The 18,262-nt window shown below is 43.1% G+C and overlaps 1 protein-coding gene across 2 annotated transcripts; it reads right to left on the bottom strand.

Moving 5' to 3' along the window:
- Positions 1-2,036: 2,036 nt before the first annotated feature.
- Positions 2,037-18,072, bottom strand: LOC8053536 (UDP-galactose transporter senju). Of its 2 annotated transcripts, XM_042293286.1 has the most exons (7): positions 18,017-18,072; positions 17,776-17,924; positions 17,355-17,472; positions 8,267-8,313; positions 7,522-7,661; positions 6,609-6,779; positions 2,037-4,309 (listed from the first exon to the last, which is right to left on the bottom strand). In XM_042293286.1, exons 2-7 carry the CDS (start codon positions 17,867-17,869, stop codon positions 3,785-3,787), a joined length of 1,095 nt encoding a protein of 364 aa, XP_042149220.1. In that variant the 5' UTR covers positions 17,870-17,924; positions 18,017-18,072; the 3' UTR covers positions 2,037-3,784. The 2 variants fall into 2 exon arrangements, with proteins under 2 accessions (XP_042149220.1, XP_040071709.2); XM_040215775.3 differs by lacking the exon at positions 18,017-18,072 and having other exon boundaries at positions 17,776-18,005.
- Between the last annotated feature and the right edge of the window lie 190 nt (positions 18,073-18,262).

Raw genomic sequence — 18,262 nt, 5'->3', positions numbered from 1 at the left:
CCCGAAATTTTTTTCTGGATACGGCCCTGACCCCCAGAGATCAGTGTCTAGCTCTGATAAAAACCCAAAATGCAGCACCGCGGCTGACGGCATCTAGCAGAGGCATTGCAAAGCTGCCCAAGCTTTTGTCATAAAAGCACATTTTGGACTTGAAACAAACGAAACATAGCTTATCTCGTCGGTACTGTTATTAAAGATTACTAAGCAATTATTTGTGTGCGGTACTTCGTTAAAATCTGGACGTAAAGCTAGAAGGTCATGTGTCCACCATAGAATATCACGCATCCGCCCATTCCACATTAAGCGCCCATTACCAAATTCGTAAGATCTGAGAAAATACATACAGTACATTTATATGTAAAATTGATGATTGGACAAGCACCCATCCCCCATTTTTTTGCGATTATCTGTAAAGTTGGAGTGGGCGCTTGCCCGGTATTTTACGGTAGTGGTAAAAAAAGGTGCAACATGGCGGCGGCAATTGTGGGCCACTTTCAGCTGCCAGTTTATCGCTCTAAGGCCCTCTACCTCGTTGGGATAGACAAACGTTTAATTACCGGTGGTTAGGTCACATGCATTGATATGGCATGACAGGAGCTAGTCTTTGATTGATGCTCAACAAAGATGTGAATGTTTCATTGTAAAGCGTCATTAGCAATAGTTCAGCTCACTTAATTCAGTTGACATGCACATTTTCAGTTGCATATAGTGCTTTGGCTATCAGCCATTTTCTTTGTAAGTACCGCATAAGCTATGGATATGGGAAATAATCACAGTACAAGAATCAACACAAAAACTGCAACACACACCAGGTTCGATCACAGCACACCGTACATAAGTAAATTTTCGAACACACTCTACACAAGAAATAGAATGACAATAAACAAAAAGCTGGAACACAAGATATTAATAACGGTTTACAAATAACTCCATAAAAAGCTGCGTTAAACAATAACAAGTAAAAGCTTTGGCAACACTGAAATGGTACTACTTGCGTCGCAGTAAGTGGCTGCATAATAATTTTGCAGACATACCAGCCGAACAGCTTGACGTTAAAATAGAAAAAGGAAACCTACTATACATACTCTGTCAAGGGTTCAGGATTTCGGAAATTCTTTGGGACTAGGCTTTACAGGTACTGTCACACTTGTTCTTGAACTGTTCTACTGCCAAAGCGGCCCATTCACACTGCTAACATGGGCTAAAGTAGATAATGCTTTGAGCATCTGTGACACCCTCTTGTAATGTGACAGTACAGCTCGGAAACAGAGTTTGCGAATAGGGGCAGTTTGGAAGTAGCTCAGTTCACGAGGGGGACAGTCCACTCGTGTTTAATCTTCATCATTATTTGAAGCAGGTAACCTCAACGAGAATCATCAAAGCATAACATAACACTATGCTTGTCGCCTAAAGAAAAACAAAAACAAATGTTTTACAAGTAGTTTATACACTGCACAAAGTACTGTCACTGACAGACAAGAAACACAGGGCATTTCTTTCAAATGGCAAGCCTTCACCACACAATCATTGCCTTCTGTTGTGCTCTGGCTGCACAAACTTGCTTGAAGCTCATGAGACGCTGAAGTGTTATTGAAGCTATAGAGCACGCTATCGGTTGTACAACTAAAACATCTGCCTCTGCTATTCGCATCTCGTCAGTGACCATTCGCGTCCCCAGCTTGTTGCTCGCCCTCTCTTGGCGGGAACGGGAAGTGCCCTAGTGAGGGTCACCCAGTTCTCCTGCTCAGCGGGCACGGTGGAACTGCTTACGATCATGGCTCGCATCATTTCTGAATGCAAACAACACTTTCACTGTTCCAACGGTAAGCTGCAGCCGGTATGGGATTGTACCTTACAAGAGGGTTTCTGTATCGCGTATAGAAGCAAGCGCTGTGTGTATGCATTTGAGTTTCGTGCTCCAAGCTGCGCATGCACACCGTCACTATGCGCCAATCCAGGACCACAATTTCGGGCTCCGCGCATGCGCAGTGCAAAACACACTATGCTTGCGTTTGCTCGTACTATACGCAAATACTAAAGCTACTGTTTCAACTCAAAATTTGGAGATAATCATGCAAAACTGCGGGATGGGCGCTTATTGTAGAATGGGCAGATGCTCAGTATTTTATGGTACACGACGGAAAATATTAAAACTCCTAAGGGAGTCAAACATTGTTCGCTATGGTTCTTGAACTAAAAAAACTTGGGCATCTCGTGGTTTTCTGCAAACCACGATGGACCAAACACTAGGCCAAACAGTTTGGGAATTGTGATTGGATCGGGTGTTGGGCAGTGGTCCGTGCAAAAGTAAGAACCTAGCTAGATGAACGAATGAAGCGATATGGAATGTCTCGGGAATGATTTTGTGCAAAGGCATCTCGAGGTCCGAAATGCAGCAACTGAAAAATGCCCAAAAACTCGTGCGCGTTTATGATGGAAGCTCCTTGAACCTGACAGCAAAATGTTCTGAAAAACTGTTTGCACATTAATTTCACACGCTGCTGAAAGTTGAAATATTTTCCAGAACTACCTTCAACATACAGCACAAAGTGTAGAGTAAGGCTGTTGGACTTTGACTGAACTGAGAAGCTGCTACTCTCTGTTTCAGCTAAATGCAAGCATGCAATGAAGACACTAGATGTGTAGGTGCATGTAAATGTCGCGCCTAAGAAATATAACATGGTCGTCTCAACCACAGCGACAATCAAACTATTATGCTCTTGATTCTGTCCATGTGCTAATGTGTCATTTTGCTTATTCTAGGTCCTCTAGACAAAACAAAAGTAGGAACATGTAAATAAATTTCCCATAGCTTTGCTAGTAGTTGTAGTAGTAGTAATAGTAATAATAATAATAATAATAATAATAATAATGCCAACAACAAATCCAGAATAAATCTATTCATCGATAAAATGCCCCTTATTGTCCAGAGAAGTCTATAATTTCTTTGCAATCGTTTGTCCCGCTAGTAAAATAATCGTGCAGTGCACACATTGCAACGAGTACCGTGTCCGTAAAAAAAAAAAAATTGTGAAGTTGCCTTCAATCTCCCCGATCAACACCGGGAAATAAGAACAGTACTGACGTGGAGGCACAATCGTCAGTCACGAGCTACTGCTAGGCAAAAACTGCGTCGGCAGACAACTGCAGACATTCACAATGTTCCGCGTATATCCTCCAGCAACGTTTCGCTACTGCCAACAATACGCCGAGGTATGGTGTGTTTTAAAGCGCTGTCCGGGCGTCCAAAAATTAATTAAAGGAGCTAACAAATTGAGTACAACAAAACTTTTCACAAAGGTGTCTTTAGGTGGTGCATGTATCTTACTCAAAATTTTGTTGAGTGTAGGCTTCTGGAAAAACAAAAATGAAAGAAAACTTTTTTTTTTTTTCCCTATGCAGCGGGAGGAAAACTGAAGCAAACTGTCGAGTTGGTGCTGCTACTTAAATATGGCACCACGTGGCACGAAGACTTGAAGGCTTCTTAGATATCCAGCAGATCCGAGCATGCGTGGTACGATGTGCGAGTAGAAGTGTGTGGTACAATATCTGGGTAGAAGTGTCAACCAAACAGTTTGCTTTTGTTTTCCTCCAGTGCAAAGAAATAATAAACAGGCTTTTCTTTTCATGCAATTTTACCGGAAACCTACGCTGACAAAATTCGGAAGTGCACCACCTAAAAACACCTTTGGGAAGAGCTTAATTGCACGCCATCCACTGGCTGATTTATAAAATACATTTTGGGCCTGAATAGCACTCGAGAACATCCTTACGACGTCGCCGCCTACACAGCTATGAGCTCCGTCTTTTTACCGTTTACGAGGCTGCGCGTGACGTCGCCGCCCTCGTCGTCGCTGTCTTCACGGTGCCGCGCCGTCGGCTTCGGCTTGTTCACGACTGGCTGCTGAGAGTAGAACCAGGTTGCGACCGACACCACAACAATGGCCGCCACTGTGTACACATCGATGGGGATGCCGAAGATGAGCCAACACAGAACGGCGGTGAACGACAGGTCGAGGGCGCTTGCAAAGGTCTTGAGGATAGAGTTGAGGCTTTTGAGGAAAACGGAGGTAACGATGCCACAGATGGCGCTGTTCACCACGATTGCCATCACCTTGGGGCGGAGCAGCGTGCCAATAGATGCAGACGACAGCGCGCCGCCGGCCTCGCCACGGAGCAGGAGTACGACCATGTTGCAGACGATGGAGTCGAGGTACATGAAGACATTGTGCACCATGATGTGGATGTCGACGCCCGTGTCCTTGAGGAGGAACTCGTTGTAGACGCCGGCGAAGCAGGAACAGAAGACCTACGGCGGTTTCGAGACTTTGAGACCAAAGCCCCTCTATGCAGAAAACTAACAACAATCCTCAAAGAATGCCGCCTGCTGTCCTGGAACAATTGTGTCGGCACCACAGTCGACGCGTGAGTGCGAAAAATAGAGATAAAAGAGTGTCATAGGCACTGAAGGAGGGGAGAAGAAATGCCTATACTGCCAGAGTGCAGTCAGTGCTATAGTCTGTTGCAGGTTAAGAAAAGCAGGACAAGCTTTTCACACAACCTTGCACATTTTCCAATTTAGTGAAGCAAATGCTGTAGAAGAAATGAGGGAAGAGGAAGAATTCGGCAATCATGGTGATCAGAAAGCTCTTTGGGAGGGGCTTACCCTGCTTTTCCTAACCTGCAACAGACTATAGGAGCCCATGTCACCAATCAAGTCACAACGAAAGCTCAAAGTCTCTAATTAAGCATATACTTTGCAGCTCATATCCAACTGAATGCAGAAGGTACACCGTGAAAGTGCATTTTTGGTATGCACGTGTTTGCATGTCTTTTGGCCTTTGACAGTGCTCCGACTCAAGGTAAAACAAAGTCTAGAAAGGCCGCCTGCTATCTTGAGACAATCAAAATGGTGTGCGAGCGCCGTGAGGATTGAGACAGGAGGCATCGTTATCTTTCTCATTCATAAGCTTTACGTCGAGATGAAACAACTTTGTTATCCGTGTTGGTACCACAGAATGTTCCCAGGAATACCGAAACTTTGGTTTCGGAATTATATTGGTGGCTTCGAAATGGCAGACCGGGGAAGTGCATATGAGCGAGCAGATCTGACACAGCCTGCTTCCAGTAAATAAACATGCAGGCACTATCCTTCAGCAGACTAGATTACAGCGTGCTGCCATAGATAGCCAGAATCAACACCAATTATCGCCTTCCCACGCGCGCGTCCTAACTCACTAGCTGTTTAGATCTCCTGCAGAAACGGTTCAGATGCTCCATGTTTCTACCTTTTTCTTAACCCTGGTATCAAGACGGCTAGCGTCAGTCAAGCAGAACGCAGTTGATTGGCTCAATTCTTTAGTTCAAGCAGACGCTCAAGAATGCAACATTCCTGGGACATTCAGTGGCTCAATAGTCTACTTAGCACGAGAGATGACGGTCAGTAACAAGGGTAAAGTTTGAATTTATGATGATTTACTTTGGGCGCATATATCTGCGCTTGAAAGAAAAAAAAAATCCCATCGGCTGACTTTTTTCTTTTTTTCTTTTGCGAGATAAATATTTTAGGTTAGTTGTCTCACTGCGGGGGCCGAATATCCCTCCGCAGCAGAGATGTTGATGACATATTTTATGGCAGGCTAAGTTTTCGTTGCCTAAATGCATCCATGCACCCAATCCAGCTGTGCCTCGTGCTCGACGTGCCTCGTCGTGCATCCATTCTGAACTCAAGAATAACGCCAATAAAGTGCATAGCATTGCGAATGAAAACAACAGACAGAAAGTTGGGTGAGTTGCAATGGTCGATCATCTTACTGGGAGGAAACAGTGCGATTTTACAAAGGACAAGGAACAGGAAGTGCATAGACACTGCGTTGTTCTCACCCTGTAAAAGCAGCTGCGTATCTGTGCATTTCTTGTCCTTTGTTAAATTGTGCCATTAACATCCTTTATGAGCAAAAACAAAGGAGTTTGCATCTGACAAGGGATCATGCTTTAGGATAATACCATACGAATGAGAATACATCTTATTTACAACTCACTTTGTACAGATATTTGCATTTGAAACCTTGCAGCTCAGATAACCAAGTTAAGTGGCATCATATGGCTGTACGTGACCAATCACCGAGATTTCTTCTTTCCACAGCAGGTGCGACGAAATACGGCAGTCTGCTGGGAACAAGCAGCTCGGGGTCTCTAGTTTTTTTTTGATGATGATGATGATTTGCAGGCTTTATGGCACAAAAGCTGTGGAGGCCACATTGTGCTAGATTCAATAGGTTCTCCATAGAATTTTTTCAAAACCCCATCGAGCAACATTGGCGGTAGCCATTTCCTGGTCATGAAGCGTGCGATTGATCAGAGTTCTCACCACACACTGGCGCAGCACTCGTTTTCAATACAAGCCGAGCCAAGTTCACGCCAAATGCCGATGCGATCCTCCTGCCCAATACAGGCTCACAGTATATGTGCCCAAACAGTGGTGGACTCGGATAGCTGGCACAACAGTTGCTAGACGGTGGGCACTTTTGAAGAGGGTATATCGAAGACACATAATCTCCGCAGAAATTGAGACCCTGAGATTCTGACAAAGTGACAGGGAAAACCACCTGAGCAAGGAGAAGGAGCATGTGGACACTGAACAGGGTGTCCAACAATGAGCCGACCAATCCCGATGAGGCGGCTCCTGAAGGAAGTCCCAGCTGCTTCACCACGCAGCCTCCCGTCAGCAACAGCAAGGACAGCCACTGCCTCCGACTCAGCGTCTTCTTGAAGAGCACCTGGTCACCCCACCGGGAGGCCACAATGTGGCTTCAATATTCACCTCAACGTCATCAGCTTCACCGAGGACAGATGACCAAACCGTGAACGCTTCTTACCAGATGTTTATATTGTTCTCTTTACCAAATCGATGTAGTGTTTATTTTCCCTAGTTGGCATTAACTTGCTTTTTTTTGTAATTGTGTAATGTTCTGTAGAATTGTTATTGTGTAACTATTTTGAGCTGCTGAACTTTAGAGGGCAGAGGCTTCATCAGGCACTACGCCTTTATCTCTGCCCCTTACGCAACAAACCCGCGAAACAAATTTAAAAAAAAAGTACACTCAGTTTTCTTTTTTTGTTATAGTTATTGAAGATGTGGCTCGTATCAAAGAATGTTTTGTAGAATAAAATCGTTTATAAGTCGAAATCGTCCAAACCTATCCTCGGCATCAACTGTTTTGCGCTACATTGTCAAGGCTAGCATAGCTTTCACAGTGCTGTAGCTCAGCATTCAGAAGAGAGCATATGGCTTCATCCTGTCTCATTTGCACGCGCTCTCACAAGTAGCTTTGACGGCGTCGGAGCACTGCGGAAGGTGTGCAAGTCTTGACAATGTAGCACAAAATAGTTGATGCCGAGTACAGCTTCGGTGCTTGTAATTCAATTAATTTCATTCAATCCAATCCAATCTAATGCCACTAATTCAATGTCATCCAATCCAACATCCCAACTTCTCGGAGAAGCCCCTCAGGATCGCACCTGAAACAGCAGGCCCGTGATGACAACCCTGAACTGGAGAAGCAGGTTGTAGGTGGTTGGGTCAAATGCAGCCAGGTTGATGAAGGCAAGGTTGTTGTAGAAGCAGTACAGCAGTGCAGGCACGAAGTACAGGAGGAGTACTGCAGTGCATTACAGACAACAGACTGTTGGACGCAGTATGCCCATCTGATCAGCAGGCACTCCAAGTGTGATCAGACTGACAGAGTTCCTACGGCTAGACAATGCAACTAATGTCACACGCCCCTTCTGTTCGACAAGATTCCAACCGGATAGACACTATGATTAATGTTTCTGCCTTCTTAATTTCAATCTCGTATAAAATATCATAACCGTAAATCAGCAAGTTATCCATTACTGCAAAATATGTCGGACTTCTATTATTCGAGGCTGACCGTCGGACATGAGAAGCAGTCCCAATTTACATAAAATCAGAAATTAGAATATTCAAGCACACCCATCATAAAGGCAGCCACATCTCGAAACAAGACTTATATAACAAACGACACAAAATTTAGGAAAACGTGCAACAGTGAAATTATATATTATTTTATTTACAGTGAAAAACAACTTCTTTATTGTGAAAGACAAAGAATGCAGTAGCTCAGTAAGTTGATGCTCTCAATTTAAGTACTAGAGTGCTGTATTTAACATAATCTGCACAAATTTCTGCATTAAGAAAGCTGTAGGATCATTCGACTCCCCTACAGTGGAGTTGTGCGCCTACCTTTGCGGTTTTTGATGACTTCATTGATAAGGGTATTGAAGGAGTGACTGCAATGCAACAGAAAACCTGTCTTTAGGACATTTTTCAGCTGCTATCCGTCAGCATAAGCGATCAATGTCATTTTATCCCTGTTGTGCACTCACATGTGAGAAGTGTTACACTTCTCTCACTAGAAGAAAGAAATCTGACTGCCAGCAAGTCGTTTCGAAAAGCACACTTGATTTTTGCAGCAAAAAAAAAGATGTTTTGTTCATTTTTCACAAAACAGTTAATTTTCACAAAACAGCAAATGTGAGATGGCAATGCAAAATTTATTCATGTATCCTTCAAAAACTTTGTTATATCGCTGAAAAGAAAGGCTGTTGAATGGGCTATTCCACAATTTCAACTGAGATTTGTTACCAAATGTTTGCAAAAGCTTGGTACTTTCTGATAAAAATATAAATAGTATCCAGTATCCGGCAGAGCTACAATATCTGGCTTTGCCTCACCATAAGTGTGTGCATGTACGTTCGGGCATGTCACCGTACCCTGAATGACAACAAGCGGACACTATTGTATCGAAACTCTTTGGCAGTAACACGCTTGGTGGGTCTTGTAGCTCAACAAGCAAGCTTTGCCCTAACATCCTAAGATGCGGCAGACTTCACAGCATAAGTGGAAAGTGTTGCTCCGAAACCAAAATTTAGCAGCGCTACGCAGATTTCGCAGGCTGGGTATCACACTAAAGCCAAACTCCAGGGTGCCCAGGACCTTACTGTCGGTAAACATGGCTGCGGCATCACCACACACAGGCAATGGTATGGTGCCTGTGAATTAGAATATCTGCGATGATGTGATGAAAAGACAGAACGAGGGAGAAGAAGTGCACGTGAATGAGCGGGAAAAGACGGAACAGCCGGCGGCCGGCAGCGAGGACTGGGCGCTTGGGACATGCTCTCAACCAGGACTGGGCTGCCAAGTCGAGGGCTAGAAGGGCACTGTCTCATCCATGCCCGAAGACATTCCATCATCACTTCGCCCGGATACAACCTCACAGTCACCAAGATGACGATGACACCCCATCGCCACCTTGAATTAAATCAAACTGAAAAAAAAAAAACAAAAAAAAAACGACTGCTTTTTGTAACTATTCCGGTTGCCAGTTTATTTTCTTTTTTTGTAATTTGTTTCTTTCGAGTTTTTTCTTTCCTGGTACAGATTGCAGATCTTCAAGGCCTCGTTCTTGTGTTTTCTGGACCCGTCTCTCTTTATCGTTACGAAGCTTATTATTGCAATACCCAATATTCATAACGTGCTGCGAGTCCAAAAATTTATTAGTAAGAACCTTTACAGGGTCTTGGACATATACACAGGGTACAGTCGTAAGGACCAGCACATTTCACACGCCTTTCAAAATTTTAATGCCGAACGTCCATACCTAAAACTGGGCATGCGAACATAGTTTCGCAAGAAGTTTTATGTATATTTTCTTCAGAGCTCAACCCACAGGTAGTGAAATATTAAAAATAAAGCAAAATCGGAGGCCGTGTATTTTCTATGTCCTATACCAGCCTGTTTGTCGTCTACACATTGGTTTATGAGCTCTCTCCCGGGTGGCTTGCTGAACGCTAAAATGCTAGGAACCCAAATTAGAGGGTGGCAATAAGCGAGATAATCGCGGTAATTACAAACTTTTAACGAAATACGTGAACTATGACCACCTGAAAGCAAGCTCACAAGCCAGTGTGCAGACGACGAACATCCAAAATAGGGCATAAGAAACGCATGACCGCCATTCTTGCTCTATTTCTAATATTTTACCACCTTGGAATTCAGCTTTAAAAAAAACAGACATAAAACTTCCGGCAAAACATATGTTCACATGCCCAATTTCAGGTATGTACCTTTGGAATTAAAAATTTGCGAGGCGTGCCGAATGTGTTGGTTTTTACGGCAGTGCCCTGTAGTCGCCAATACAATGAGAATGGCAGCGTGGTCCTGTGCTATTCTGCCTCCAGCTTGAGCTTCCTACCTTTGATAAGGCTTTGGCGTCTCATGAACCTTGAGTGTGCCTGAGCAGACAAAGCACGGAGGTGGGTAACGAATATGTGCTGGGGGCATTGGAAGGGCATTGCCCTTTTCGTCCTGTCAGTGACAGTTTTATTATTACTAATGGTGTGCGAAGAAAGAAAGTTTAAAAGGGAGTTATTGCCTCTTCCAGAAGCATTCTCTTTCTCTTTTGCAATCACATTAATTTTTTTCTTGTATCCCTTATTGTAGAGGTTTGGCTGAAACTTGTTGTTAGTCACTTTGTACATTTACTTCGGTGACACCTGCACACATGTGGTGCAAGATTTATGGCCAACTTTTTGCCTTTACGGACAAAGGGGACACCTCAAAAGCTTTAAGAGATCTCCAAAGTATAAAAAGTTCACAAAATTAAATTCGAAATTTTGGGGATTGGGGGGTGGGAGCTTCATTAAAAAGCATTTTATGCTTTAATAAAAGTGGGATGCAAGGAACTTGTTGCACTTTCCCAAGATGAAGCAGCTGTTATCCTGCATGAGCACCCCAGTCGAGGTAAGGAATTGTACGACGTATAGGTCTTGGTTGTCGTTTTTAGTTTCGCGATGACTCGTGCGAGACATACGTTTAACTATGTTATCTAAAATAGGTTTTCGCAATTTCATGCATTTACTCTGAAAGTCAACCGATAAAAATATTTTGTATATTTATGTGTTGGTGTCATGCTGCTATCTTCTCGTATGTCACGCACACCGTTCAGACTGTCAACTGCGACTCCAGCTTGTGATCGCCCTCTTGTGGCGGTGGGGGGAAGCACTCTAGCGAGGGTTCCTCCGTTTCCCTGCTCAGCAGTCACGGCAGAGCTGTTTGTGATCAGGCAGCGCTGCTTGCTCGCAATCAGGCAAAACTGATTGTGATTAGACGGAATTGTTTCTGATCAGTTGTTCACGATCAGGCACAACTGATCATGGTTAGACAGAACTGGCCCTGATCAGGCAGAAATGCCCATGATTAGTTTGAACTGATCGTGATCAGGCATTAAGTGCTCGTGATCAAGCGGAACTCCTAGAGATTGTTGTTCACAAACCGCTATTCCTGAATGTGGACAGTGTTCTTCAGTATCTCACTAAAACCGGCAAAACAATCTGTGTGCTGCAGCACACAGATTGTTTTGCCGGTTTTACAACACCAACAAAACATGTCTCAGCGATCAGCCGTGTAGTCTGAAAATGAATCCCTTCGGACTGGAAATGCTGTGACTGGCAGAGCAATGGTGCTAAAGATTTGAATAAAACAAGTTTCAAGCAATTTTGTAAATTAAACATAAACCTTTTCTTTTTTTTTACTGATTTGGTACAGTGGGAGTGGCAGCAATCTAGCAGGCTTTGCCAATCGTCATCAGTTGCCCATTTCAAAGCATCCCCAGATGTCTTTATCCCTAATCAATAGCATTTTTAAATGGCTTAGTGCTTTCACTGATTTTATAGCATTAACTAAAGGTACAGCACTCAGCAAGTCGTGACCGTAATTTTGGATCGCCATAGCTTTTCAAGGAATTTGAGATGACATCATAAAAGTAGATTGTATAAAATCTTGAAGAGCTAAGTATTAAAGGACCCCCATTTTATTGTCAGAATAAAATCTGCAGTGATGAGATAAGGCCACCAATAAAACCCAAAGTTACAAAATTTTGTAATTAAAAGCTGAGCCTTTAAAAATGTCCTATTTGTGTTTTTAATGTATTATATAAGCTTCAAGATCATTCTCAAGACAGCCATCAAGTTAGGTGTAGTAAACGGCTCCATACATCGTTACCTTCAAACAAGCATATTCCCAATGTCTTCGCAACTGGTCGCATATCTAGGAACAATAGACTACTTCCATAAAGCCCTACATGCAACACGGCGCGCGTTGCACTCTGGGAACTAGTTGGCCAGCCAGGGAGGAGGGTGGCATGGTTTCGGTTTCGATTGACACGTCGGCAAAAGATTATACACAGAGCGTGGACTATTAACGGCCGTTATTTCATGTTTTCTGGTCCCGAGAGCGTCATTTGTGGTCTCTAAACTAACCTAAATGGCCAGACCTTGAAGCTTTAGACAAGCCCGCGACGTATAGTTTGTCTTAACTCATGCTTGTTGTATTTTTGTACTTGAGCCTTTCTGTTAGCGTTCCAATCGAGGTATGTGGACGAGCCAGTGCTGGGAATCTCGACGCTGCGAAGCTCGGGGATCTTGCCTATGTACGAACCAACAAGCTGTAGCAACCAATAAGTATGCATACATCGAGCTCGCGCCTTTACATTAGTATTGTTCATCAGAAAGTTTGTTTGTTTCGTGCGTCCATAGACGAAAAATCACTTTTTGCAATTACTGTTTTTCTTAATACGCCTGAGTACGCGAGGTAAAACTCGGAGGCGCCATTGAAAAGCTCAATTTTAACACACTTCTAATCTCTTATCTGTACTGACTCGCAGCACTGCACGAAGTGAGGTCCCCACCAGGTTGCATTCCACTAATGTTCAACATGGCGTATGCGCATAAAGTTATCCTGCAATCACATAGGCACATTCGCACATACAAACCATTTTTAGAAAGCAAAGGTCGAGCACTTGTGTGAAGAATGTCGCACCGTTCGCCGGGAGTGCGCCGGACGGGCAAGAGCCCCTATGCGGTGCGCCAAACGAACGAAATTATTCAAAGCGCGTTTGACAGTTGCTAATGGCCATAATATTTGTTATGTGTTTGCTTTCTTCCTGCCTGAGTATGTCGAGATAATTTCAGACACACCGTTCAGGCACAGATCTTGGGCATAAGTAAAAGCTCGCCCAAAAAGGCTTAGCGAGGAGTAGGGGACGCTTGTTAGGGCCTCCGTCGTAGCTAGCCGATCTCAGCGTTTGCAAAAACTTAATCTTCTATCAGCATAAAATTTGAGTGGGAGATATATGATGACACGAGGAAGGCATCATAGTAACTTTTGTGCAGTAGCGAGGTCGAATTTATTGCGTTTCCTTAAAAGTTCATGCGTCAACGCTGGGCTCAACTTTGATACTCCTGTGAGAATGCGGCTTGCTTTTTGCCCAATGAAGTAACAAGAAGCGGTCGTTTGGCAAACAAAATAGGTGAAAGGCTCCAGGTGAACAAATTTCAGTTCTAGTTCACTGGTACTAGGCGGGATTATTAAAATTGAACTCAAAGATGCACTCGTTGGGTGAGGTGACTAAGCCACGTCTTACTACGTTTGCATACGCACTCATAATATCCGGTGTTTCGGGAACCAAGAAAAGTGCCCCAATCTTCGTTTTGTATCGCTCGAGAATGAGTGTATTGTACGTTCGTGAAAAGTCAGATAATCGAAAACGCAAGCAGCGCGTTCGGTCGCGGCGTGATAGCATGAGATGAAGCTGCTCAATTGAAACCGAAACTGAGCGGCCAACTAGTTCCCAGAGTGCACTGCGTGGTATTTCGCCGCGATGGGGCGCATCGGTTTTGGAAGAAGTCCATTGCAAACTAAAGGTTACTCGTCCACAGTAAAAATAATTTTTATGGAACTTCTTAGTTGCAAACAGCTTGCTTACGTAGTTGGAGCGCAGTTTCTTAGTCTTTATGTTTCGTGAAACTATCCTTAACTCTGCACCTTTGACAATACTTAGCAAAATTTTCATTTCCTTTTTTTTTTTTTGTTTTGTGTTAGGAGTTATGCCATAAGAAATGCATCACATTGAAATGTTATGGAGGGCACATTAAATACCTGAAGTTCTTTATCTCCCATGAAAATATTCTTAGTGAAAAAAGGCTACCGAGCAAACAAAGATAAAAAAAAAACATTAAATTGAATCCCAATTTTCTCAACAGCTGCACCCATTCTATTTTACCCGTTCGGTGTATGAAAGCCATGCCTTGAACTTTTACGGCAGTAATAAAATTATATAAGAAATATATTTTCTTGCATCAAAAAGAAAAAGCAATTATTTCTTACGTTGATTCTTTGAAATAACCTAAACTTTCAAGACCTGGCAGATCCTCCCTCCCCCCGTCGTTGACTCTTGGAAATGCTTCAGCCATTTTCAAGAATCAACAACAAAAAAAAAGGGGATTTATAGGCCGGTTGAGCTGCCCTGTATTCTTTTATGAAGTGGTGCCGTGAATTGATAAAACCACATTTCTTGCTCGCTTTTGTCTCTAATGTTTTTTTTTTATGAGAACAGTCGTTGTCTTTTTTATTCAGTGCGAAGTGAGCAGTTCAATAACGACTCATCAACGCCACCACATTACTTTTCCCGAAAAATGCTTCCCAATGCATGCAGTTTTGCAAACACTTTCTGGCGAAACGAGATGGCACACATTATTTGCTTCGGGACCCTTATGAATCGGCAGAAGTGATAGAGGACCCCATTCTCCGCGGGAGAGGGAGCAGTACTGAATGATTACAATGACAAAAAGGTAAATTTAAAAAAAACCAAATGCATGAAAACAAACTTTAAAGCTTTGAAATAGGAGAATAGTCAACCTTGGCACATATGGTTTGGTCTATTTATCTTTGTAAAACAGTCATCATCAATAATTAAAACGAAGAAAGGTTTATTGCTTGGCTTGACTGCTGATTGATGGCTTCAGAGGCCCCAAGAAAACCTTCAGGGACCTCAAAGGGCCCGTGGTCACCCATTTAATAACCACCATGCTAATGATTTAAAAAAGAAAATTAGTCTCTAGTCTACACTATCGCGGCAAAGGCAGTCGTAACATAGAATGTACTCGATCGAGCATTGCGATTCACAGCAACATTGCACAGATGAACTCAGTACGCATTCCGTGCCTCGACAGCACAAACGTCGATGTCCACAGCGTGTCTTTTGAAAGAAAAAGCCACGACAAAGTACTCTGGGAAGACCGGAATGTGAAGTTTGCACATCTTGCCGTCACACACACCAGCTTTGACTCTGCTGGCTGTTTTACGACTCCCAATTTCCTCCAAAGCATGTGCTTCCTTCCCCCTCGTTTCCTGTGCTTTCTCCCACCACATGTGTGGGTGCGCTCACTCAGAACTTTAACGAGGTCGTAACAGATTCTGCAACTAAATAACTACTACAGACGACTAATAAGCTGACGTTGTGATCAATCATTGGCGGTTGCCAAGCACAAAAAGAGCTGCCATGCCTGCGTAATAACCCCGGCTTGCTCGCAGCAGCAAGAATAAATTACGTCACACACTAAATCAGGCTCGCATACTTTAGGAATCTGCGACCCTCGGTATACCCGCCATTTTGGAAACTAGTGGTGCCACCTGTGGACGGTCGGAGTTGTGAATACTCAAGGAAAGAGTGGTTCATAGCCGACAGTCAAAAAGACTACTTTATGTGACAGTGCACAATGAATGTAGCTTCAGATGAAATAATTGTAACTCTTTTTATCTAAACAAGCTATAGTCAGGGGAGGACATTCATTCCACACTGAACAAGATAATTACAAAAGTGTCATTTTTGTTACCAGCTTCATTATATATATATATATATATATATATATATATATATATATATATATATACTTGAGACCAGCTAAGAATACAATAAAAGCTCCATTTACAGAATTAACTTGTTGCCTTCCGTCATGCTTTGGCTGTGCATGCACCAAAGTATTATAGAATATAAAAAGCTTGCACCGGGGGCGGAGCTCCCACTGTATTCTAAACTTTTTGCCGCCTAGGGAGAGCAAGACTGCAAATAGGACGGTTTTTAAAGCAAGTTTTGCAAGATTGATGGTATGAAGTTGATTTGAATTAAAAACCCAAAACCTAACAAAAAGTGTTAATTTCTTTTTAGATAACAAAGTACAACAAGAAATTACACCTTTCGTCTTCAGAGAAACTATGGAAGTCTAACATTATGCTGTGAAAATAAACCCCTCAAACACTGTAGCAGAAGATTAAAAAGAGTTTGTGACAAAAATCATCCGTGCATAATTGGTATTTTTTTTCTCTCGCATGTGAAGCAACCGTTTTTGTGGAATTCCTGCCACAGAAAACTCTAGCTAGCATTTCCGGGTCACCCTACGCATTAATTTTCTCTTGACACAGAGCAACAGCACATCAGAACTTACAAGAACCAGTAGCTTCGTGTAATTCATTTCGCATATGTTTTTACTTTTCTCTGTCACCACTTTGTTCCTTGCAACATCTTGCTATTTTCTTACTTTAGTGGTCTGTGGCTGTCTCGTACGAAGGATAAAAAGATGATGCATACAAAAAATAAATGACAGCTGACCTCTCGCAACATCATTCAAAGCGGCATTGAGCAAGGGGCCAGGTCACGTCCGCTACCTTCAGTGCTGACGTAATAGCCTGTCTAAGAATGGGCTAAAGCTAATGTCAGGTACAAAACATACCCTTCGCATTGAGATTCCGTAACATCTTCTGCCTTGGGAAAAAAGACAACCTGGTACAGGTGCAGAAAAATTTAAACATGTAATAGTCGAGCTTGTCAGTCTGCAGGTAGTGCTGACCCAGAAGCTCCGTAACATTGTCTTTTATCTGGCATTTTAATGTATGTTCTTGCAACAATAATTTGAACTGTATGCACGGTTACTGTAGGCCTTTCATTGAATTTTCGTAGCATGTTTCTGCAAAAAATACATGCGCATTGAAGACTCGAGTGTTTGAGAACACGATCTGGACTGTCGTAGTATGAAATGCAAACGGCAGATGTGGTTTACGAAGTTTCAAACGAGTGAAAGAAAATATGGCATTATGTTGTTGATATGCTGAATATATATACTTCACTTCACCCACCTCACCTTTCACATTCTTCGCCATCCCATCAACATTATGCATGCATCAAGCCAACAACCTTCACATCACCATCATTGTCTACTTCAAGCCAGCTGCATAGGCACATTTGTGCGGGTGGCAGACCCTTTTATGTGCCCTGTACCTAAACATACAAATAAATACCTATCTCTATCCAAGCATGATCTGAATTTGTCCTGATATACCGTGGAATATGTTTAACTCATTGAGAGGGGGGGAGGGCGAGGGGGGGGGGGGGGGGGGAAGGAAGGGGGGAAGGGTGAATGTGAACATCACTTACTCTTTTAAAAAAATCAACGTAGTAACTACGAGCTTGAGGCATTCTGTAAGCATAACCACAGTCGTTATGTTGTAGTCATACTTGTTGTTTTTGTCTTTGGTTGCTGTGACTAGAATACCTGAAAAAAAAAAAAAAAAAAAATGAATTATTCTTAATGAAGTCAAAAAACGTTGAAGTACAACTGACCTCTCGTTAAAGTCGGCAAGTAATGTTCAACAATTACCTAACACAAGTCAAAACCTGCGCGAGTGTTTTTCAAGGTACGATGGAAATCGATTCCAAGCTTCTGTTTCGAATTGCTGCAAGCGTTGCTGCGAACGATGTTGTCAAAGGCGCAGCTACGCTGTCTGGGAAGTGTTCAGTTTCAGCTGACTTTCGAAAGAGCAGACGAACCGTTCCTGAAGATAGCAGACGCCCTTACCGTGGTTGATGAAGAAGCCGATGTAAGCCACGAAAATCGCCGCGCTCAATTTGGTCGGGAACAGTTCCCCCCAGAAGCGTTTGTTTGGCTCCATGTTTCCGTGGCTGATCCGGCTACGTAGACGGCAGCATTTCGAGGACACGCCCGCGCTAGCGAAGAGAACAGCGCTCGGCAATCACAATACACACAGCCACCGTTATTTTCGAGCATGCATCATCAAACAAGAACTACGCAAGCTCACCTCCTCGGAAAAACCTCCTTCCGCTTCTTTCGCTTTCACTCTTTTCTTGGCTTGGCTTGGATTGGATAAAAGAGCTACTTAAAAAAATACATAAATTCACGCCGGCTGCTGTTTTTTTTTTTTTGTGAATTAGGTGAATTAGGCTGTGGCATAATTGTATTGTATTGTATTGTATTGTATTGCACTTTTATTGTACAGTGCCGCCCGGTGTGCAGGTATTTAGGGAAAGGCAGTGCGCGCATTCAC

This window comes from Ixodes scapularis, unplaced genomic scaffold, assembly GCF_016920785.2.
Source record: "Ixodes scapularis isolate PalLabHiFi unplaced genomic scaffold, ASM1692078v2 PGA_scaffold4__175_contigs__length_147842914, whole genome shotgun sequence".
Classification (NCBI taxonomy): domain Eukaryota; kingdom Metazoa; phylum Arthropoda; class Arachnida; order Ixodida; family Ixodidae; genus Ixodes; species Ixodes scapularis.
The sequence above is the reverse complement of the archived record's forward strand: the minus strand, read 5'-3'. Positions and strand labels throughout refer to the sequence as shown.